A 25313-nucleotide genomic window follows, 5' to 3' on the forward strand; every position below is an offset into this window, starting at 1 on the left:
TGTATCACAAATTACTTTAATGATATAAATATAGAAAAATATATATTTCACATCCAGACAAGCGAGAAATGTTTAAAATTTAGCACTGAAGCAATGATAAGAATGTACACATCTTTACAACCAAACCGTATCTGTTAAACTTGTCACAAATAAAATCAATTTGTGTCAGAAATGTCCTTTCATACAAAATTTTCATCCACACTACTGTTGATAACTAAACAACTACATCCGGGTACTTAGGACGTCGACTCTCCTGGGTTGTGCGCCTCAAACCCATTATAATTTGGATTTCCTAAACCTTTATTTTCCTTTGATTTGGAGAAAGTCGCTCTTAGTTTTGACAACGTGACACGGGCCGTTGACTCGGAAGCGGAAGTTGACGACAATGTAGTCTCGTTAGTATCCGTCATTTCACTTTCCACGAGCACAGATTTCATGCCGTCATCTTGTTTAAGTCTTTGATACCAATAACAACCGCCGAGAATGACCAAGATGGAGAAAAGCAGGAGGATGATGGGAACGGTCACCGCAATCACCACCGAGTTCTCGTCGCCGCCCGCCGCCTGCGAGGACTCGACCGACTTCCGTAAACCTAAAAAAAATTTATATATAGATATTGTAGAAAGTCGCTAATGCACTTCCGTAATTTAGTGAGGTTGCGTGATTTTATTTTCTGTCCTTCATTAAATTATTCCTCCTGAGGCTTGCCAAGATATATGTGCAATTTGGTCTTCTCCACTTATATAGAAATTTGCATAGAAAAGATAAGCTAGCCAATAACAAAGTAGCTATTTAATTTGATTTGTTTATCAATTTTTTTGTTACACTGTTTCATAGTCTATCAGAATATTTTGGTGGCAGCTGAGACTCTTAAGAAGTAAGCTCACCTGAGCAGACGACGCCTGCATCCTCGCCATGGTTACAGTTCTGTATGTTGATGCCGTTGTGTCGACACTCCTTGATTCCATTCTCTGTCCCTGCACAATCCACGTTGTCCAGCCAGATGGGGCCAGATCCGCGCCCGAACACCCCGTGTTTCTTCATCACTCCTGTTTCGTAGCCCAGACTTCGGCAGACGACAGTGGCGTCACGGTCGTCCCAGTAATCGTCACAGACTGTGCCCCACTCATTGGGCCCCGTCACAAACACCTCCACGCGGCCCATGTTTGTCGCCCCGGACACGGAGCCTGCCAGTCTCACGTTGGTTATTTCTGTAAATACATTCAGTGCTATAAACCTTAGTTTCATTTTAAGGAGTCCGGATGATCAACAAATTCAAAATTAGATCTGCATAAAATTTCAACATATGATTTGTTTAGCTATAGACGATTACTTATTGAAGAAAAATATCTACATATTTAACTTTTTTACAGAGTTCTCCTTGCAAAGGAGGTCAATACAGTCTTAAAATGGCCACGACCATCGAGCTCCCTTAACCATGAAATGTTTAACCTTTCAATTCGTTTATTGTATAATACTTCTAATCAGATAAAACATCTGTTCTACTGACCGACTTTCTCCCGGAAACACCAGGCGGCCGCGTCCCTCGTGCGTCGTCTACAGAGTCGTTCGTACGTAGACTCCACCTTCCCCGAGCTGTTGAAGCCCGAGTGATCACATTTCATCAGCTCGTCCTCCTCCCCTAGACAACCCACACGTGTAAACCACAGCATGTCGTCAGGGTTACCGAACTGTCCACCCTCGATCTCGATTCCGTCGGCGTAGCCTATAGATGAGTAAACTCAGAATTAATACTGATCAAACCTAACCATGTAGTTCTTTTATCGAGGTGTTTAGAGGAAAGAAAAGTAAGTAAAGAAACTCACCTAAATCTCTACAAAAGACAGAGGCATCTCGGGAGTCCCATAGGAAGTTACATATGCCTCCAGTTTTCCCATCATACACAATCTCGACGCGCCCTCTATCGGCGTGAGATGAGTTCCTTAGTCTGTATTGAAGACCATCTGTGAAAAAGAAGTTTTGAGGTAAACGTTTAACTCAATGAAAGGAAAACAAATCCGAGCCCCCTTATGAACGTAAAAAAGCAATTAAGGTGGTAAAGGAAACTTCTACATTGTGACGTACTTCCTACACTCAATTATAACTTTATGGATTTTTTCTTTTTCAAAACTGTTACCTAACATCATAGTGCAATATGATAGAGAGATAACTGCGAATCCAGGAGTATTAGTTCGAAACCGGTGGGTCTTTTTAAAGTCTTTATATACGGGAATACCGTTCCAAATTTTTTTAAAATCTTTTCTTTTTGGTCAAATATTGTAAAACTTGAATATCCTAAACCAGTGAAAGTGTTTTGATTATAATGTTTTTTTACCAGCATTAACACCAACAGGGATCCCATACCACCTTAATCGATCTCCTGCGTCAGTCTGACTTACTTGGCTGTGTGTAGCAGAGGACGCCGGCTCGGTTGTCTTTGTACAGACACTTGGAGCCTTGGTACCACTCCGTGTATTTACACTGAGCCAGACTGGTCTCCGTGCCAGTACACTGCACGTCACTCATCAGAATTGGGCGCTTGTAGTTACTGTTAGAGGGCACCTGGTAGGGTACCCCTCCCCTGAAGCCCAGTCCCTTACAAACCACGGTGGCCTCCTTCCTGCTCCAGCCGTTCATGCAGATGCTGCCCCAGATCCCGTTCATGTTGATCATGACTTCGCCGTGGGTGTCCGAGTGTACGTCATCCCGATCCAACGTCAGATTGAAGCCTGCGTTATAAGGAGTTACAGTGAACACAGCTTACATGGCGAACACAGTTTCAGAATTAAAATAATAGATTTAAACAGGCCATGGAAAATTTGTCTATACTATAAATTTGGATATCGATATCATTGCCGAAAACGTCGAATTACAATACGTGAATGTGATATAATCTGTTACAATTAAAAATTTTAAGATGAGGTAGTTTTTAAACTATGGATTTGAACTTTTACCTGTATTGTAGATTTGGACGTTACTACAATAAACCGAGATGTATTTCTTGCACACGGGTTTGTCCGTGAATTCAAAGTTGCAGTTGAACAAATCCTTTTCGTTGCCGCCACAATCAATGCGCCGCACTCTGATTGGTCCAGTCGTCTCCCCGAAGGCGGAGCCCAGCACCACCACCCCCTCCTTGTACCCCAGCGTCTGGCAGACGACACGCGCGGCCAGTCCATTGAATCCGTCGTCACAAACCGCCATCCACTGATCATCATGGTAGATCTCTACCGCTCCCATCGAGGCGTTGTATCCAAGATTTAATCTCACTATAAAAAACAGGACATAGGTAATAATAAATTTCTTAAAGCATAAAATTCACTGCATCATGAAAACCTCTGAGAAATTCATCAACCTACATTTGTTCACGCAGAAGACCCCAGCATCGTCCTTGTGAGAAGTACACTTCTTCCAGCCCGTGGTCACGACTTCCTCACTGAAACCTCTGTGTGCGCATGAGTGGATCGACTTCTCGTCGCCATTACAGACAAGATGACTGAGCCACACCGGCCCCTTGCCCTCCCCGTACTGGGCCCCGGAAATGGCGTATCCGTCCGAGAAGTTCATCATTCTACAGAAGACCCCGGCATCCTTGTCGTCCCAGGAGAGGTCACAGATCGTGCCCCACTGATTGTTGAAGGCCAGCTCTACCCGCCCGTAATTCTTACCGCCATTAGCCAGAGTGTAATTGATTCCTGGAGGAACATCAAGATTCAAGAGTTGTAGAAAAACATGGATTCATCGTGATATTGATTATGATAGTAATTGATGCGATTCGTTTTTGGAAAAGGGGCTGCATTTATGTTGATCTTTGAAGCTAAATTCATAATGTCAATAATTTGAGCTACGATACGTTTTAATTTAAAAGAAATGTTCTGGGTATTTTAAGGATGATGGTAATTTATTATTTGAAACGTAAATAAAATTGTAATAAGACGCACGGTCTATGAATGCGCCATTGAGTACCTGACTCGTTGTAGCAGAGGGCGGCGGCAGCGTTAGCCATGGTGCTGTTCCCTAACGTCAGACGGTCATGGAACTTGCATTCCTGTAGCGACGCCTCGCTGCCCGTGCAGTTGAAATCACTGACCAAAAAGACTGGGTCTGACCGGATAGGATTTGAGGAGGTCTGGTAAGCGAGGCCATATCGCGCGCCCAACGACCGACAGAAGATGGCGGCCTCTTTATCGTCCCAATGGCGGCTAGAGATTCTTCCGGTGACGTTGAACTGCGACACCGCCACTACCCCGCCCATGCTAGACAGGCTGGAGGGGGCGTCGTCAGGGTTATCGGGACTCACGAAGCCAAAGGTCAGCTCTAAAATAAACATTGTTAGATAAACCTCATCAAACAGTTGAAAAAGAATGCTTTCTTAATTTATACCTTGCAACATATTTACGTCGTTAATTCTTTATATTCTGATCAAGACTAAGATACTAATAAAGTGTTGTATTTTGGAATAGAAACTCATTTGTAAATGTTATCTAGTGTATAGGAAAAACTAAAGTCCTTACTGCCTGACATCATGGTCTCGTTCCTGAGATCCTCGGGGGTGAAGCACATGACTGAGGCGTAGGTGTCGTACTGATCACACTGGGAGTCCTTCAGACACTCACTAATGGAGCTCTCCGAGCCCGAACACTTCAGCGACTTTCCCTTTAGAATCGAGTCAAACGTTTTACCGTAGGCCGAGCAACAAATGGCCTTGCCCTCCACGAAACCGAGTTCCCGGCAGACGACTCGAGCGGACATATCGTCAAAGTCTCGGTCACAGATCAGACTCCAGGTGTCGTTGTAGTAAAACATCACAGGACCGTGCTTTGTTTCGACACCAATCCCCGTGTCCAATTTTACTGTAAATCAAGAAAAGATACGATACTTACAAAAATAATGTTTAATGAGTTTTTCAAATATATGTACATTAAAAAGTAACTTTATCTGCACATTACAATATTTAAAGGGACCTGGACACGATTTCAAATGAAAATTTGATTTTTGATTTCTATGTATAAAATAGTTTACTTTTGTATTTTGAATGACTCACCAAAATTTGAATGTTAGAAGTCATGTTACGAGCAAGATACAGAGGAAAGAAGTTGTTGTTATGTAAACAAAGCTCGAGTCTTATAAGTTTGTTTACAAATACTGTAAAGTAAAGAAATTGCCATTTCTCTATCAAAATAACTTGTGGAAACAAGATAGACTGATTCAGTGGGTTCATAAATAATTTCATTACAACAAACAGCAATATTAAATTGAAACAGTTACTTATACCAATACAACGAATATGTGAACATTAACGGGACTCGAGCTTTGTTTACAAAACAAAGAATTCTAACCTCTGTAACTCGCTTGTAACTCGATACTTGACTTTTAAATTTTGTCAAAGCATTGAAAACATCCATATTAACAATTCTAGACATAAAAATTGAAAAAATACATTTTGAAAATTTTGAGCTCAAATCGTGTCCAAGTCCCTTTAAAATAATAATAATGTAAATAACCTACTTGTGTTGTAGCAGTGTACGGTGGCGTCCATGTCATGTAATTCGCAGGTCTTGGAGAAGTTCCGCTTCCACCCCTCGTGTGGACAGTCCAGCAGAGAGTTTTCCTTCCCTTTACAGTGCATGTTGGGTTCATAGATCGGCACGTGGTCGTCCGCGCGCAGGTCCGCGTTTTTGTGGTAGGGGAAGCCCGTGTTGAAGCCCAAGGAGCGACAGAAGGCGCTGGCCTCGGGGTCGTCCCAGAACCGCTTACAGATGGTTCCCCACAAACCGTCTACCGCCATCTCCACGCGGCCATAGTAAGACGTTCCACCCGTCAACCGGAAGTTAACGCCTACAGGTAAAGTTCAATTAACTCAAATCTAACTCGTACAACAATAGATCAAAATAAAATTCAAGTAACTGCAGTCTGCTTACCAACAGTGGAATAACAAACAACTCCAGCGTCATATCTCTCGATGCAGTCGTCGACGTGACCAAGCGTGAAGTTGGGACACTGGGATAGCTTGTACTCACTTCCGGTACAATTCACTTTTGTAGCCCAGATAGGTGTACCCTTAGCAAAGAGGATTTTATGCTTGTATGGCAAACCTTTTGGATAAAAAAATGAATTATAATGTGAAGAGAAATTAAAATGAAGTTCTCAAATGTTAATACGAATACAGTAACCATGACACTAATTGTGGTTTTACCTTTGACATAGCCCATCTGTCTGCATGCCACTGTTGCGTCTTTCTCATCCCAATCATCTGCGCATATCCGACCGGAAATGTTCATATACGTCAATTCTAACGACCCGGAATTATTACTGGAACCGGCAATGCCAAGTGTATATTCTATCAAAAAGAAGTTTTTATTAATGTTCTTGGTCCAATTTTAAGCTATATTTGATTTTGATACCGGTATAAACCGTGAGTTGAATATTCTTCGCTGCTATTTACCAGTCTTTGACGGAAGCTGTCCATTGTAACACGCCACAGCGGCGTAGTCTTGGTGACATGCAGCCACTGGCGGCGCCGCAGTGCAGTTAAGGAGGCTCTTCTCGTTTCCGGAACAATTGACCTTGTCGATGATTCCCGTGTCGTAGCTGTAACCATAGGCACCACAACAGACGGACAATCCATGTTCATACCCAAGCTGTCTGCACGTCACCCCTAGTTCACACAGTTAAAATTTCTTTACAATATCCTGAATAAAGTCTTGTTCAAGATTCATTTTCAGTTCATAAAAGCTATTCACGGTAAGCAAGATGTTCTGCTTCATCTAAGATTAGTTCAAAATAGTGTCTATGTGTTATGAACTTCAAAATAGTGTCTATGTGTTCTGAACTAGAGTACTGTTTAAGACTTACTGATGTCGGCTTCCGACCAGAGGTGTCCACATACAGTGCCCCAGTGGTCCTCCATATAGACCTGCACCACCCCGTGACTCCGCTTGTCTCCTTTGTCCAGGCGCACTGCAGGAAAAAAACACCACTCTTAGTAACATATTAACATTCCTAAACCTTCACTACAACAGGCTTACTGTACAATATATAACCATTTCGGTTTCAATGTACGAGGTCAGTTATCTCACCATTGTCCATGCAGATGACGCTGGCGTCCTTACACTGTGAGTAGTCGGGGTCCCAGTGTAGACTACATTGTAACAGTCCCTGCTCGTCCCCCTCACAGTCCAAGTAGTCGATCCACACATACTCAGTGCCGCTGGTCGTCGGGTCGGGTCCCACCTCCCCGTCAATGAAGCCCCGCCCAAGAGACCGGCAGAACACGCGTGCGTCACGGTCGTCCCACCGACGGTTACAGACCCGCCCCCACTTCCCGTTAAACAGAACCTCTACCACTCCGCTTTTTCCGTCTCCAGCAATCCGGAACTTCACGCCATCTGTAAAATCATAAAATAACGTCATTGAAGTAGGGCCAAAATAACAAATGTCAGAATGTCCGATAGAAATGGATCACTTTTAATGAAGACATTGACGACAAGGACAAGAACTGACTGGGATCCTGGTAACACAGCACGCCGGCCGACGTCCTGGTAAAACGACCCTCAATTTTCTCGGAACAACCCAGATCTTCCTCAAATTTCTTGTGTGGACAATCTTTCAGTGTTTGTTCAGTGCCACTGCAGTTGAAACGTCCCACGGATATTGGAGTTGTCAGTCTTGACGATCCTAAATATACAGAAAATAAATTATATTTCAGAAGAAATTTCAGTACCAATGATACATTGAATGAAATATCTTTTGTCTTGTGTAATTGATTGCATTTATTCAACAATTCTATTCAAAAAGTATAACAAAGGTACGTGGAGTTACCTACCCCTAAATGCCACGCCCCCATAAAAGTTCATCTGTCGACACGTGACATTTGCGTCATGGTCGTCCCAGTCCACGTTACACACAGGGCTCCAGAACCCATACTCATTAGCTTCCACGGATCCGTAATACTTCTCCTCTTCTCGAATCTTTACTTGTAATTCTGTAATTAAATTGTAGACTTCATAAAAATCTCAAAATCAATCAAGATTTAACATATACGCTTAGATAAAACGGTACTTGACTCGAACAAAATTATAATGGTAAAGAATGTCATTTACCAATCAAAACATGCTACCTTTTGAAACGATCTGGTTCTTTGAACAATACACAGACGCGTATTTTCCACTCCTACAAGGGACTTTAGTCGTTGTCTGGTGTGGGCATTGGTCCAAACTTCTCTCCGAACCCCGACATTGCACGTTAGTGACGGTGATTTGACTGGTTGGATGAGGACCCAGTGCCGAGCAGCACTGTTTCTTGCCGTAAGGGAATCCCAGGATGTTGCAGGCCACTTTCGCGGAGCGGTCCGTGAAGCCCTCGTCACATACGCTGGTAAATGTCTTGTTGATGTACATCTCTAGGCGACCGTAAAACACGTCTTTTGAATCCACAAGTCGTACTGAAATGAAGAAAAAAAGAATGTATATATTGAAGTCAATAACCGTCTCATCACAAGAACACACAACGAACTGAAGGTATGTTTTAGCAGACAGAGATGTCCATGTACCTGAGTCGTAGCATTGTACAGCAGCGTCCGAGTTGTGAGAGAAGCACATGTGACGATTGCCTCCCCTTGGTATAAACATTCCACTCAAGGTTGACCTCTGCTCGTTGAAAGACATCGGGCAGTTAAAGATGGATTCTTCGTCTCCTTGACAACGTAAGTAGGCGATCCAGATTGGCCCGTCGCCCGCGCCGAATTGACCGTAGCCCAGTGCGCGGCCGCTTGTGTGATTGAGCATGCGACACAAAACTGTGGCGTCCTCGTCATCCCAGAAACCGGAACCACAGATGGTGCCCCACTGGTTGTTGATGGAGAGTTCCACTCGGCCGGAGGAGTTGTTCGAACCATTAATGAGTCGAATGGGAATATCTGGAACAAAGGGCTTATTCGTTAAAAACAAGACACATTATTAAAGGGTGAAAATTGAATCTCATGATAATTTTTTTTAAATTTCATTGATTGTTGAAAATACATTATAATACATCCATTACTCACTGGCGTTTTCTAAGCAATAAACAGCAGCTTTTGTGTCCTGTGAGCAATTGCCTACATTTCCCCATCGGATATTTCCACAGCGAGCTATGTAGCCCTCGTTGCCGGTACAGTTTAGATTGGATAACCATGGCAGACTTAAGCGGCGGCGGGTGAAATCGTGCTCATAGTAAGAGAAACCGTCTTGGTAACCTAATTCACGGCAAACAACCTTGGCATCTTTGTTGTCAAAGCCATCTGAACATATAGAGCCCCAAACGTTCAGGTGGCGAACCTGTACCACGCCCTTGTTGTCCTCTGACAGACGGAGTTCGTAAGCTAAAATTTTGACAAAAATAAAACTCATAGAATACGTTTTCATTCCTGCAGGTCATATTCTAGCATACTTAAATTAAGAATAATTAAAAAAATTCATTGATTGACTTATCATCTCACCTCCGCTAGATGCAGCGTTTGAGCAGGCGACAGAGGCGTAGCGTTTGCTGAGACAACCGTCAGCATTGTTGGTGTATTCACACTGAAGAATGGAGGACTCGTGACCAGTGCATTGAACGTTATTTATAGATATCTGGTAATCTGGCATATCGCCAAACACGGAGCAGCAGATACTGATGCCGTTCCTGTATCCCAGGGAATGGCAGACGACTTTAGCGTCACTGTCATCAAATCCGTCCGCACACACCAGGGCATACTGGGTATCCTGCCACAGCTCCACGGCACCAAAAGTAATATTAGGCTCAAGTCGCACTGCAATGGGAAACTCGTTATCATTCAAAAAGACAAAAACATTCCTGGTTGAATTTTTTTATTTTTTTTAGAATCATTACCTTGCCCAGTACAGTAGACACCAGCGTCATATTCGTGCGTCCTACACGATGTGTGCGTCACATTCCAGCCGCTGTTGCTGCACTCCCAGATGGACTTCTCGTTGCCGTCACACCGTACATAGTACAGCCAGGAAGGTCCTTCTCCCCCGCCATATTTCCCGCGGGGTTGAGCAACACCGTCAACAAAGCCCAGCTGGCGACAGACCACCCTGGCGTCGTTGTTGTTCCAGTAGGAGTCACAGATTGTTCCCCAGACGCCATTGTACGAGATTTCCACACGACCACTGTAGGTGTTGTCGGTACCCGCCAATCGGATGTTGAAGCCTAAAACAGAACGTTTTGTTTCATTTTAAAACTTTCCTCTACAAACAAGAAACCATTTCATAGGCATCATTTACATAATGACTTTGCGCCACCTACCATTTCCGTTATAGCAGAAAACCCTGGCGGCCAGTCGGCTCGATAAACACGTCTGGCTTACAGGGGCCACAGCTTTCGTGCAGTCGTTGATGTTTCTTTCTTTGCCGGTACAGTTGACACTGGACAACCAGATGGGGGTACGGGAACTGTAGTACCTGGGTCCAAACGGCACGCCGCCAGTATAGCCAAGTTGGCGACATGCCACGCCTGCAGCATTATCGTCCCAATTCTCCGCACAAATGGTGCCCTGGATCCCGAACTTTTCCACCAGCAGTGTGTCTGGGAACTCTGAGCGGGGGAGAAGGTCCACCTCTGTAGAAAAAGGAGTAAACAGTGATACAGGATCAATCCATTCCATCATATTAAATTGTAACCACTATTTAATGAGCACAGTTTTCCTTTGCTTGCATTTTTTAATAAAACAATTGAGTTATAAAAATTCGTTTGAATACCATGAGGAAAATTTCTTTTAATATTTCTAATGGAACTAATAATTTTGATAGATCTTGAAAAAATAATTTCCCTATTTCTTACTTTCTCTTGCCATCGAGTATTTTGAGCAAATGACGCTGGCGTAATTATAGGACCGTTGTGCACATGTGCCCTCTTCAAATTTACACTCCTTGACCGTTGCCTCGGTCCCGGTACAGTTCAGGTTCAGAATGGAGTTAGTGTAGTACTTAGACCCAAACGCTCCGGGGACCAGTGTTTTGCTGTTGCCGAAGCCAAGTTCCCTACATACGACCTGCGCGTCATTTTCATCGAAGCCGTCCGCGCAAACCGTGACCCAGTTTCCATCCTTGTACATCTCGACCTGACCGGTAGTAGCGTTGTCTTCAGTCTGTCCGCTGCTGATCCGCACTAAAAACAGGAGACTTTTACCATGTACATGTGTATGTAAAAATAGAATAAAATATGATGACTGGTTCCCAGTTGGAATCTCTCACCAGTTCATGGTTTACATGTAGTATCATAACTTTACTTATTTAACTATATTCTTTCTGAAATTAGTTGGAAAATTATGACACAAGAATAGGTTGTATGATGCCTAAAGAACTGTATGAATCTACACGCCGTTATCTGGTGGTATCTACCATTTTGTATTCATACAGGCACCTACAATGTATACTCGTATGTAAGTTAGATACATACCGTTGTTGTAACAGAAGACCCCGGCGTTCCTGTTCGGCTCGTAGCAGTCGGAGGGAATGTTCTGTTTCCATCCAGGGTTCCTACACATGAAGATACTGGACTCGGAGCCGAAACAGTTCATACTGGACAAGAACTTGGTCACGTTAGGCCCCGGTAAACCCCTGAATAAAGACCACAAATATCAGTCACCATAGGAACACAATAAACTTAAAAAATGATATAAAAGGGCAATAAGGGCCTGTTCTCCTCTCCCGTTTTAAAATACAGTCAAACTTCGTTATCTGGAAATAGATGAGACTGATTAAGAACTTCGAGATATCTGAGTATTCGAGAAATCGAGGGTAAAATACTTTAAAAAAATAAGTGGTTGGGGCTTAAATCACTTCGAAATATCCATTGCATTCGAGAGATCTGTGTTCGAGATATTGATGTTCAACTGTATTTGACACACAGCAATCTTTATTTCTAAAATCACTGTATTAAGTATGTATTTGACCAGAAATTAAATTATTGGGGCATAGTTGCATGTAAGACGCATCAGGGAATGCCGTTTTAAAGATGTCATTGCACACTTTTCATTAATAGGAGTTTTGCAGTCTCCTGTTTATTTTTTGTGGTTTTTGCAATAAAGAGAATACGTTCAAGCTTGTGAAGGTATGATCACTTTTTTTCATCCTTGACTACAAAATATGATCTTCAAAAATGAGATTTTCCTTTTCTTCGTATGCTGCGTCATTTGTCGGTTTAATTACAGATGACTTGTTTACCTCCTTTAAAGACGGTAGACATGTTACGAATTAATGAAACTTGATTTACTAATAACTCTTGAAACGGTCTAAATATATGATATGCCCACGCAATAAGCTACTGATTCTGTTAAATGATTTACTTATGATAAAGTTGTGAGTCGTAAATTGATGTATATTGACATATAAAAGTACAAAGTGACACGTCATCATTTCATTGATGCGTAAAACCTGTCTAATTAGCATAACTAATTCAGTCATTTACCTCTGAAGCTCAACAAAATACAAAGTGACACGTCATCATTTCATTGATGCGTAAAACCTGTCTAATTAGCATAACTAATTCAGTCATTTACCTCTGAAGCTCAACAAAATACAAACAGAGTAGCAATTAACCCGACGACCCCAAACTCCTCACAAATCTGAATTCGCTTCATGTGGTCTATGTTACAGATATATATGGATTTTTACAGTTATTTTGTTTCTTTTTGAAATGTCAAAAAACAATTCATTTAAGCATCTAATTCACGTGCTGCAGGCAATAGGTCTGATAAGAATCTGAAATTGGTTTGAAAGTAAACAATCATGAGCAATAATAAGATTAAGGAATGCAAATTACGTCAGAAAGACATCTTTTGAAATCTGTCCATTTTATAATGAATAGGCGGAGTAACCATTATGAAATGAAATTTTCGTCATGCAGTCTCCTGAAATGTTCTAAGACCAAAAAGAACATTCCATTTGCTTAATGGCAACTTCGTTATGGGTGAACAGAATTCGCTGCCTCTCTTGTTGCTGTATTTTAAGAGACCCCGCATCCCCCGGTCCCCACCCCGGGGTACGTACCTCCTGAACTCCCCGCCGGTGAAGCCCAGCTGTCGACAGGCCACGGTGGCGTCGTATCGGGACCAGCCCTGGTCACAGATGGTGCCCACCTCGTCGTCCATGATAATCTCCAGACGGCCGGTGTTGTGGGTCCCTCCCACCAGACGAAGCTGTGGTTCTAGACAGAGACAGGAGTCAAGTTACACCAAGCGATGACATATTTTCATAATTATATTATACAGAGAGTTGAAATATACATGTATATGAAAATTTTGTTTGTTCTGCTTCTATATGTCTTGATTAGTAGAGTAGGCATGCAAGCATAAGTCACTATTGCTTGCACAATGACCGGGGTGGGGGGTTATTAACAACTCGCTTTTTTGTACTAAATTTACGGTGTCCAGTCAAACTTAAGAAATGGCAGAAAATAAAATCAAAAAATCAGATTGTCTTTTTTGGAATGATAGCGCAAAACCCCCCAAACAAATCAAAACAAACAAAACAAACCTAGCAGTATCTTCCCTGCTGAATGATTTGATTCCCCAATTAAATGTAAAAGTGTGAATGAATATTTTTTAAGTACCATAATGCGGTTTTATATGCTAATCAAAATGACGTCAGATTTCTTTTGAAACAAACAAGTCTTATAATATTATCATGAATTATGACCCTTAATTGCCATCTTTGTTTCGAGTCGGATGCGTTATAATATCCGAACATTTTTCTGTAACATTCCTTTATTTGCATATTGCATTCATTGCAAAACGCAAATATAGAACAGATCCTTAAAAAAATTTTTTTTAAAGTAATGTATTCAAAATCCGGGACCAGTATAAGAATTTTAGGCGTGTTTCTTAGAAAACGATACATCCTCTATGCAAATCATAGAATTTGAATTTCCATTAGCCACACAAACCAACCACCTTGACCAGTGGTGACATTCCTTAGTAAGGAGAGGACAATTAGACCCGCCCTGGTTGATTTCTGTTCATTTTTCTACAGACATTTATTGGACCAAAACAAAGCAAACAAACTTCTTCATTAATATTTATGAGCAGAATTAGCAGAACGTTTCAATTGATACGTACAAAATAAGATAATATATTCATGATTCATCTATTACATTTTATTCAATTCTAAAATTTTCCAAGGTTAAAATTTAATGTTAATATCATTTTAAATGAAGTGATGCAACAAAACAAAGCTGACAAATTCAATTTAACAAACTTCATGAAATACAAATATATTATATTTATTGATAAAGTAAAAAAACCATAGAAACAAAGATCCGATTAAAAGGACACAGGAATCAAAATTGACCTACTTTGCTGACGGTAGCAGAGGACCCCGGCCGACCCCAGGGAGTACTGGGAGTCACACTCCTCCACGCCTATAGAACAGTTAAACAGGTGGCTCTCCGACCCCTTACAGTTCACCTCCCCCAGGAAGTAAGGACCGCTGCCAGAGGACGTCTCCTGGTACGCCACCCCGCCTAAAAAATCAACATACAAGATGCACAAATGAAATGTATAATATATTGTATCTTTGTAGCTTCCCGCAAAACAACCGAGACATGAAACTCCATAATTTTCATAACATGGGATATGATTCCGGAGTTGTGCATTTTCCTTTCCTCCCCTTTACCTGTTTTGCTAATTGACACCATGTACCGGCCCTTCCCCTTACCTGTGTAGTGGAGCTGACGACACACCACGTCGGCGTCCTTGTCGTCCCAGGCGCTGGGACAGATTCGTCCCCAGATACCGTACTTCATCACCGCCACCCGCCCAGTTTGGTTCTCGTACCCGAACGCGCCGTTCTCCAGACGCAGCTTCAAGGCTGCAAAGGTAAAAAATCGTCAAGCAATTTTTAGGTCGAAAATGCGCAACAGAAGATTATGAAAAATTGCCATAAAAATGTCCAGTTAAACTTCCGGTCTTACTTTTGTTGAGGGTTCCGTTGTAACAGGACACGGCGGCATAGCCGAGGTAGTTCTCTCTCTGACAGCTCCTCAGCTCGTCATATTTACAATCCAAAATAGTGCTCTCGTTCCCGTGACACGTGATGTTAGGTCTGGAGTATCTGCCGTAAAACGTCCCAAAGGTCCCCTTCGGGAGGTTTCGTCCGTACTGGAATCCCAACTCTCGGCAAATGACCTTGGCATCTGTGTCCGTGAATCCTTCCCCACACAGGACTGACCAGTACTGGTCCATAATCTGTACCACGCCGTGCGAGTGATCTCCCCTTGATAGTCGAACTATACAGAATAAAAGAACAGCGTGCTAGTTTTTCTGTCAGTCTATATACTACAGCGTACTACTATATAATATAACTACGTTATCCAAATCTTGGATAACTAATAAACCCTAATTCAATGAAGTCGATTTCACCAACGATTCGGTAAGTTTCTTTGTATAGCGTACTTACCATCCTTGTAACAGATAACGGAGGCGTCCTTCGTATGGTTGCTACATTCGGAGCCCTTGTACGTCATCCAGCCGTCGTTCCTACACTGGAAGATGGACGACTCGTAGCCGTAACAGCTCAGTCCGTTCATCATGATATGGCCGCTGCCCTTACCGTAGTAAGAGTTGGAGATCGGCTCGCCATCTGCGTACCCCTTAGACTTACAGAGAACCCTGGCGTCGCTAGAGGACCAGGAGTCATCACACACGGTGCCCGTGGCGCCGTCATAGGTAATCTGGACACGCCCATAGTACGACCCCCCGTCCACCAGATCGGCAGTAATACCTTAACATAGCAGGAGAGAAAACACCCATATTTAGTTTTAAACATACATTGTTAACTTTGCGTACATATTGAAATAAGTATAGATTATTTATTATTTGTTTCAGGTAATGTCAGAAATGCCTTACTGTGTCTGTAGCATAGGGCATAAGCGGGTCTACAGGAGTGCACTGGATGACCCCAGGAGTCCTTGTCCTTGACACACTGGTCCAGTGACGTCTCGTTTCCGGTACAGTTGAGCTTTGTGATCCAGATGGGCCGAAGGGTTTCGTTGACGGTACCGTAAGCCACCCCGCCAGTGAAGCCCATTTGGCGGCAAGCCACGTTGGCGGCGACATCGTTCCAGTCCGTGCTTGACCCGCACACCTGACCCCACACGCCATTCCTGCGCACGCTGATTTCACCCCACACTGTGTTAGCCGAGCTATTGGTAGTCTTGACAAATCGGATGTCAAAATCTGTACAAAAAATACCGTGAAATCAACTTTCAAAAGCAAGAATAATTCTTTTATATAGAAATGTTAAAGGGTTTCTGGTTCAAATTAAAGAATACACGATGATCTTACTTTTGTTCATAGGACCATTAAAGCAGATTGCTGACGCCCGCTTCATGTTGCTACATCGTTCTGTCAGGTTCTGGTGGGGGCATTGTAAAAGTGACCGCTCGTTCCCGTTACAGTGAAATCGACTGTAATTAGGACAATAATTAAAGCATGATACATGGACTATAATGAAGTGTAACTTGGATGATTAAAAACAAGGTAAAGAGTAATATAACTTATAACATGTAAAACCTTACTCAATAGGGGATGAGGAAAGAACATTACCACAGATAGACTAACCTGAAGGCGACGTTGGGCATTGAATCGTGTGTGGAGATTTTTCCGAGCTTGGAGCCGGTGAGGGCGATTCCGTTGTTAAAGTTCTGTTCCCGGCACACCACCAGAGCGTCCTCCCTGTCCCAATCATCGTCACACACCTGGACCCATCCAGCGTCCGTCCGAATTTCCACGGTTCCCAAATTTGTTACTCCTCTAGATTTTAATCGGACTGTAAGGCAATAAAAATCGAAGAAGTACTGATTATTTCGTGCAGTCCGGGATTTTACTTAGGTCGCTGTAGGTTTAGACAAATCGATAAACAGAGCGTGTCAATTTCAGTCCTGTCAGTTTCAGCCGCTGTAGATTTCGACCAATCGATAAATAGGGCGTGTAGATTTCAGTCTGGCTGTTTCTATAGAGCTATGAATTAACTATAAGTTTCCGTAAGAAATAGAGGAAATTATGCTTGGTAGATGTAATTTATTTATGTCAATGAACGTCATCTCAAATATAAAAGCTATCAATTGTTTCTGGGAAAAGTGAGTTCAACAAAGCACCCATCAAATAACCTGAGATCTATGGAATGGTGCTAATCAGCTATTATGATAGGACTGTCCGCCATCTTCATATAGTGCAAACCCTTCGACCCCATCTGGAGGTGGCGGTACTCGTGTTGAGTCGTTATAACAGGTCGACAACCCCGTCCAAAGAAGTAGTACTCACCTGAGTGGCAATATTTACCAAACAACCCCACTCACCTGAGTTGTTATAAATGAATAGTCCCACCCACTACCTTGATTAAGCTGCACTCACCTGAGTTGTTATAACAGGACACCCCCGCATCCTCGTAGTGCCGACAGTTGTGGACCCCCCATCCATTGTGCTGACACTCACTGAGCGAGCTCTCGGTCCCCGTACACTGGACGTTGTCTAAGAATATCGAGCCCGAGCCTTCTCCGAACGGTGAGTTTGAGTGAGCCTGGAAAAGCAGATTGAAAATAATGGATTTATATGTATTACTGTAAACATTCAATCATACAGCACTACATTTATTATTACAAGAAGAAACTGTTGTAACCATAGTTTTCCTGGACGGCCTTTGGACATTTTTCACAGTGAACGATGCATTACTTCTTTTATTCAAACCATAATCAATTATGATATAATCTAAAATATTTTATCAGAGTAATAGTAAATTTATAGGTTAATTTGTAGTATGGATACAGTTTTTAAATAGTAAACAATAAGCATGTTTTTGAGATCGTCATTCTCTTTGAGCACGTTAAAGAGGCAACAAGTACTGAAGATACTGTAACACATATATACGCCTTAGTAGATACATTGTAATAGCCGGGTACACCTTAAACTGGCGACACTGTAAAACAGTTCAGAGATATGGATTCTGTGTAGTAATGTTATAATGGTCAAACTGAGTATAGGAGCCCCTGATCCTCTCGATCTTACGCTATAGTGTGTGTTGCTGGTTTGTTAATGGATAAACAAGCCGTTTGTTATTTGTTTATATGTAATTCCTGTACGATACGATCTTTTTTACCAAGTAAAGAAGTTCCAGAGAAAATTCATCGGGGTCAATGCCGCCATATTGAGGCAAATTAGTGATCGTCTGAAATTACAAATCATATATGTCTTGCTCAAGGGTTTACCTTTCTGTGAGTTTGTACAGCGGAAAGAAGATACATCATATCATTTTCGAATATGTTGATTCTACCTTTAACGTCTTTTTTCATATGTTCCAGGGAAAGTTGAAGAATAAATCCTTAAGGAGGCTCGGTAAACAATTAATCATTCAACACAGGATTGATATTCGACATGATTGTTTGCCATAAACTATTATTCTGTGAAGGAAATCTTCCAATACTTGAGCTTTAAAATTTGATTACATGTATGTACCCTTTATATTCTATATACATGTATTTACAAAAATCTCTCCTTTTTAAAGGAGATTCATATATTGTAATAATTAGCTCCAATCATCAGCCGTTTTAACGTGATGATAATACCTTGAAGCGATGACAATTATCTCAATGAAACGTGTAATAGATTAATTTTCAAGTTTGTCGGGGATATTGGTTTAATCTAAATGGAGTTTGAAATTGATAAAATTGAAAAATTAGCTTAATTAATAATTTACCTAAGAAACAATTCAAAGATTTAAGATAAATATTTCAAATAAAATATAATAATTTTACATAATAACTAAATGCTAACAATCTCTCTCTCTCTCTCTCTCTCTCTCTCTCTCTCTCTCTCTCTCTCTCTCTCTCTCTCTCTCTCTCTCTCTCTCTCTCTCTCCTCGCAAGATATTTTTAACTCGCGCAGCAAATTATGCGAATAAAAATCTTTTGTATACATGTAATATTTATAAATTTGATGCTGGCGGCAGCTAGAAAGTTGGGATTTTTTAATGAATTAATGTACTCCCAGCGGGTTTTTTTTTCAATCTTGATTAATTGCTCAATTGATCTTCATTTAAGTTTATGACAGATCTAATAAAAAAATTGACCCTAATACAGAATGAATCTTCAGTCTGACAAAATAGAAATCATACAGCGTTAAGGCTGACAAAGGCAATGTTTGGATATCTAGGAACATAAAAAAAAAAATATTTCCTTCAATTGTTATTGAGGAAACACATAGTTTCTGTGATAAAATATTACCCTCAGATACAAGTCTCTACATTCAGAAACTTCCACGTGACACAATCTGAAGGTCGTCCATCTGCAAGGACGACTGAGAAACACTAAACCCTAACCTGCCCCACTGATAATTCCTAGCCCTTACCGTGCCCCACTGATTATTCTAAATCCCTAACCTGCCCCACTGATAATTCCTAACCCTTACCGTGCCCCACTGATAATTCAGGTTCCTACAGACGACCTGGGCCTCCCGCTCCGTCCACAGATCATCACAGACACTACCCCAGGGACCCGAGCGGTTCCGAGCGACTTCCACGCGGCCGGTGGAGCCATTCTGATCTCCTCCCACTAAACGTACATATATCTTATCTGAAAAGAAAGAAGAAAATATCCATATACAATTATACATTGACAGTCGTTTATAAGTATTTTATATTGGGGTATTTTTGTTTGTTTTAATGTTTGTTAGGGGTGGGGGTTGTGGGAGGTATATTTTCAGTAAACATGCTATCGTATCTTAATCAGTGGTTTAATTTGACAGAATAATGTATTGGTATGTTGGTTCAAACGTTTTGGAGGAAATACCGGTATGTTTTGGACGATACGCTTCGCGTCGGTTGACAATAGTTTTCGAGGGGTGTCAATTTCAACTGTTACCCTTCCAAACAGGCACTATCTATATAATAGATATCATATACTAGACTTCCAGTAATCGATATCAGGAGCAATTAAGATCGACATAATAGATATTTCAAAACCTAGACGACCTGCATACAGATATTAGCTGCTTGAAGTCCTTTAAATAGAAATAAGTATCTAGAAGTCCTAAAAACAGATATCAGGATCTAAAAGTCCTAAAACAGATATCAGTATTTGGAAGTCATGAAAATCTAGAAGTCATGAAAACATATATCAGGAATTTTTAGTCCTGTAAACAGATAATATATGCATCCAGAAGTCCAGTACACAGATATCAGATTCTAGAAGTCCTGTATACAGATATAGGGAGCTATGGTACAATCTAATTAAAATTAGACTTCTAAAAGCGCTCTTACATGATACGATATACAAGTATAATTGAGCGCTTTCATAAGAATATGATTTTATAAGATTGGGAGTTAGAACACCTGTATACAGATATCGACATCTGAACATCCTGATTACAGATATCAAGAGCGGCTCGTTTACTGTGGTTTCATTAATGTTCGTAAATACCAATTTTCGTGGATTTCATTTCTAAGTTGATACACAAATTCTAATGCATTGAAGTGCAATTTCTACTAAAATTGTGATACGATCATTGACAAGAAATTTACGTTTCCTTGGAACTTTGAATTTCATTGAATCTACGAAAATTGATATCCACGAATATAAATGAAACCACAGTATTAGTTTTGTAAACGATACATGTTTACATGTATAACAAATACATCTACACATACTTTGATGCACGCTGTCCACATGCAGATATCAGAAGAGTGGCATTTGCATATACAAGAATAATAAAGGTGCTACTTTAGATATTACAATGAGAGAACGTTTGATAATTTATAACGCGCACAGAACAAAACCTTATTGCAAAATATATGCTAATCATTCGTTTCGCTTTGCTTTAAGACAAACCACAAGGTTGTTTAACATGTTCACAGTTTAATTGTACGGAGTAACACATATATAAAGGTCTGTTATGCAGATTTCTATAAATTCAAACTATATAAATGATACAGAAGTTGGTATAGCGTTAGGTGTCCCTGCAAAGAAGATGGATTTGAAAGTCGGGACACGGGGTCTTTTTTTATCGGGATGAGGCAATGCGAGACAGCGATAGAAACCTATCTATCACCTTCATGTTTACGTAAACCTGTATCAGAGGGCACTCATGCTTACGTAGGTAGCATAAAAACCCAAAAATTAACTAAATACAGGGCGATTTTAATGGATCACATCCTTGTACATGGACCTTTATGCATCCGTCTTCGTGCCATTATGGCATGAAATAGGTATCAAATCCGTGAAATGGGAAGAGTTAATATTTGTGGTTACCCAATAATCACCATGGCAACGTAGACGCTGACGTCTATAGATTATATCATTACAAATAATATTTGGTAAAGTTTAAAAGATTTGTTACCTGAATAATTATTCAAAAAATACCTTATTTTACATGAAATTCAAACAAAACAACCCTACTTCTGGAACCCGGGGTCATGGTGAAAACACAAAAATCTTAAGAAGACAAGAATTGCGGAGTAGATGTTGAATTTCTTGGAACCAATTGGTCGCCGAACAACAAGGTGTGTCCTCAAGTAACCACATCGTCCTTTGTTACTTTGATTAGCTTTAATTAACATCACAAAGGCGTCGTAACCGTGGGCTAAGCCCCCCCCCCCACTTTTTTTTGCAAAATTATACATAACCATAACGACCCCCCCCCCCCCCCCGTTTTTTGCTTGTCAAGAATTCCTCATAAGTCTAGCCCCCCCCCCTCCCCCCCCCTTTTAGTTTGCTTCCGACGCCACTGCATCACTTAAACTTATATTTTTGTGCCAAAGTAATCGTTCAGTTGACAGTGACATACATGTATATACATGTAGAGTTTAAATGTATGGTGATCTCTCTTCTTTTTCTTCTTTTAATAAAATATATATAATCACGTAAATGTCATCATTTCTAGACGAACAGTTTCTGTACAAACGTTACTGGTGAATCTGTAGCAATTTTACAGTCAAATTGCAATTTTCATTTACTTTTCTAAAAATACTTTTTACGACTTTTTTTTAAACACTGAAGATCATTTTAAAAATCATTTGACTGTACTTTATGAAATAACATTTTGCCCAATGACTTTATATAATTTCTGATTGCAGTGCTGTTTGTTTGGGCCACGTACATTTGGCTCAACCTTGGCTGACCAGTGGTATATGAAAACAAGAATGTCGTCTGTTGGTTATTGCGAATAACATATAGGAAAAGGAACTGTCAATCATCTAAAAACAACGTCAACAGAGAGAGAGAGAGAGAGAGAGAGAGAGAGAGAGCTTGCTTTATAATTAGTTACAGGTATTATGTAAAAGTGTGATATTTTTTGTCTTCACTTATGTTTTTCATATTTATGTATGTACAATGTAATAGGGTATCCCACTTCTTTACTCTATACTTTACTATGTTTAATTTGTATAATCCGATGAGCTGCAAAACTTAAAGAAATAAAGAATGAGAATGAGATATTTACATCATTTAATGTTTTGTTAAGTAATTAATTTAGTAAATAAGTAAAAATAAAAAACTGAAAAAAGAAATACATGACTGTAATTTTTGTCGATGTTATTTTTAAGAATAATATCCTTTCTGATTTTAACAAATTGTATAAACAACATGACTATTTCACTAGTCATGTTGTATATATATTTATTTGTTAAAATAAATTGTATCAGACAGGACAATACATTCTACTCCTTCAAATGGATATTTAGAACACTGAACTCGATCATGCCTCTTTTTTAATAGAGGGTTATATAAAGTAACATTTCGCCAATGACCACGGCATTCTATCTTTACACGGGCGACGGACTTTGATCAACCTTGGCTGGCCAACCCTATAAGTCTGTCAGTTATTGCAAATAGTTCTAACATAGAGAAAACTGAAATGTCAATCACCAAATACAACGTCCACTCTGAGAGAGAGAGAGAGAGAGAGAGAGAGAGAGAGAGAGAGAGAGAGACACACACACACACACACACACACACAGACAGACAGACAGACATAAGGCGGGGATGGGGGGTTAAGACAGAGAGGAAGGGGTATTTTTTTCTTTTCCAACAGCCTAACTGCATGAGACAAGATAGACACCATTTACGGTTCTAAACACCCAAGGCAGACACTGCGCCATATCTGTGTGATTGTTTTACTTTACTTTAACGGTGTTGGTTGAAATAATTTAATTGTAATCGTCCGCATCGATTGTCCTCAAGAAATATGACGTCAGTCGGCATCAGGTTTAATGAATCTTATTTTTGGGTTACAGTCATTTAGCGCGTGCAATTATCATGCATACTGTTAAATAACTACACCCTAATGATGCAACGCAAAGCCTTTTTTAATTAACTTCTAAGAAATCCGTTTATTCAAGTAATTTATGAATTTCGTCACTAAAATAACACGAATAATCAAGGGTCGTGTGGCACGGCAACATTGCAAAAAATGACCCGACGAGGAGCGTTTGATAACTTGATACCGGCGTGCGAGCAACAGTGCATGTTTTATAGGTCTCGTTTATGTGGACCCAGAGGGCCATACATATATAATCGTGCACCTGCTTATTTACTACTATGAAGATCTCAACAGCTACATCTTCTTATCATGTATATTTTATCAGAATAATAATTAATTATGTGCATTTTAAACAGTTACTGTTTTACTATTGTTAAACTTATGAATTATTACGTAATTCAAAAGGCCAAACCGGTCGATTTGACTGCATGTTTTGGAAAAGCCTACAGATATAGGAACATTTCTGGTGATTGATTGTCTACTTACATGCTTGTCAATCTTGATTTATGGATTTGCCTCCTAATTATCTAATTATTAATTCATGTGTCAACTCCTAGAACATTTGTTTAATTGATTGCTTAGTTTTCACTATTCTTCTTAATGGACATAACAACAAATGAATATATAGCTAATGAACAAGGTGAATTAAAAAAAACCCAAAATCATTCAATTCTGTTATCATTGATACAAATCAAAAAATGAAATTGACCAAAGACTTCAATATTCTCTTTCATAAAATTGGCCCACAAAGAATTTGATTTTGCTCGTAGCAAATATAAAAAAGATTCTGTGTGGGTCCAAAACATAAACCTTTTTAACCATGACGTCCATTACTAAGTATATGTCAAAGTGCCGAATATTCAAAGGCGTTAAGGGGTGGGTATAGAAAATATGGGATACATTACAGTGTATTGCTTTATATGGTTTAACTGTGTCTGCATGTGACCAAGATTGAAGTTGATTAATTTTAACAGAGACTTGCCCAATACAACGTGATCATTGAAAGCGCGCGTGCATTTGACGTGTCACAGGCAAAAGAAAAGTTACGGTTTGTTTGAGAAAATTATAAATAACGTTGTATTATTTGGTAACGGCAGAAAAAACATAGCCAAGGGGCAAAACAGCGGAGAGGGCTATTAAGCCGTGTTCCGCACCATAATTTTGATAGAAAGAATGCAGGTTTTGAACAAGTTGACATGTTTCAGGAATTTGTCTTCAGTAAATCTGATGTTTAATCACATGACATAGACAAGTTTTCGTATTAATTACAAAAATAGTTTGCTGACATATGTTTCTGAAATGTCCTCGCTGTGTGACGACCTACCTTCTGCACTTTGGACGAATTTTAATCCGACATATCCCAAAGCGAATAAAACTCCACAGAAAAATGTCTGCTGTCCACCCATTACTTTCCGATGTTGTCCACCCATTACTTTCCGATGCTGTCCTTTTGTCGATTTATAAAACCACACCGGCGCAAACACTTCTTGAATTCATTAACATATGATTAAAACAGGAATTATCACAATTATTTTATAAAAGGTAATAAAATGTCCCTCTGTCTAGAACTCCCTAATACGCAAAGGAATGTGGACAACTAGTTGTAGGGTACCGCATGCTTACTTCACGAGAGATATGGTGTTGTGTTTGAAATTCCCCCCTCACTTCTTACATAGAAAATGAAGAAGACACGGGCCTAAAGCTGTGACGAAAATAATATCATATATAAACGATCAACTCCGTCACGCATGATCACCATAAGGTTTAACAATGCCGTAAAGTCACTGTTACACAAAAGCGTTCGTGTGAAATTGTCAGAGATGTTTCTGCGCACGCGCTTATCCTGTCAGTGAACACAAACAATATATATGAGTGACATGTTTACGAAACTGCATTAATAAGTACGCTTGTTTTCTCTTACACGCTAACTGGACTGGTGAAACATTAATAAAGGAAAACATACACGCCAATTTTACTGGCGTTAGACAGAGAGCGTGAGCTTGACCACAACTGTCTGGATAAAATT

The 25313-nt window shown here is 40.4% G+C and overlaps 1 protein-coding gene across 1 annotated transcript; it reads right to left on the reverse strand.

Annotated features, from left to right (window-relative positions):
* LOC105327632 (deleted in malignant brain tumors 1 protein) lies at window positions 1–25099 on the reverse strand. The gene is made up of 36 exons (XM_011428219.4): window positions 24612–25099; window positions 19442–19605; window positions 17393–17558; window positions 16601–16808; window positions 16325–16446; window positions 15887–16216; window positions 15438–15761; window positions 14953–15267; window positions 14697–14849; window positions 14335–14502; window positions 13032–13188; window positions 11440–11600; window positions 10822–11148; window positions 10288–10599; window positions 9868–10191; window positions 9476–9787; window positions 9044–9358; window positions 8552–8917; window positions 8120–8443; window positions 7826–7984; window positions 7504–7677; window positions 7080–7388; window positions 6856–6960; window positions 6446–6658; window positions 6197–6340; window positions 5922–6095; window positions 5509–5838; window positions 4515–4853; window positions 3967–4317; window positions 3360–3695; window positions 2955–3269; window positions 2400–2729; window positions 1827–1964; window positions 1511–1726; window positions 888–1211; window positions 1–592 (listed from the first exon to the last, which is right to left on the reverse strand). Exons 1-36 carry the CDS (start codon window positions 24715–24717, stop codon window positions 237–239), a joined length of 8967 nt encoding a protein of 2988 aa, XP_011426521.3. The 5' UTR covers window positions 24718–25099; the 3' UTR covers window positions 1–236.
* Between the last annotated feature and the right edge of the window lie 214 nt (window positions 25100–25313).

The sequence above is a fragment of the Magallana gigas genome, chromosome 6, assembly GCF_963853765.1.
Source record: "Magallana gigas chromosome 6, xbMagGiga1.1, whole genome shotgun sequence".
In the NCBI taxonomy this organism is placed as follows: domain Eukaryota; kingdom Metazoa; phylum Mollusca; class Bivalvia; order Ostreida; family Ostreidae; genus Magallana; species Magallana gigas.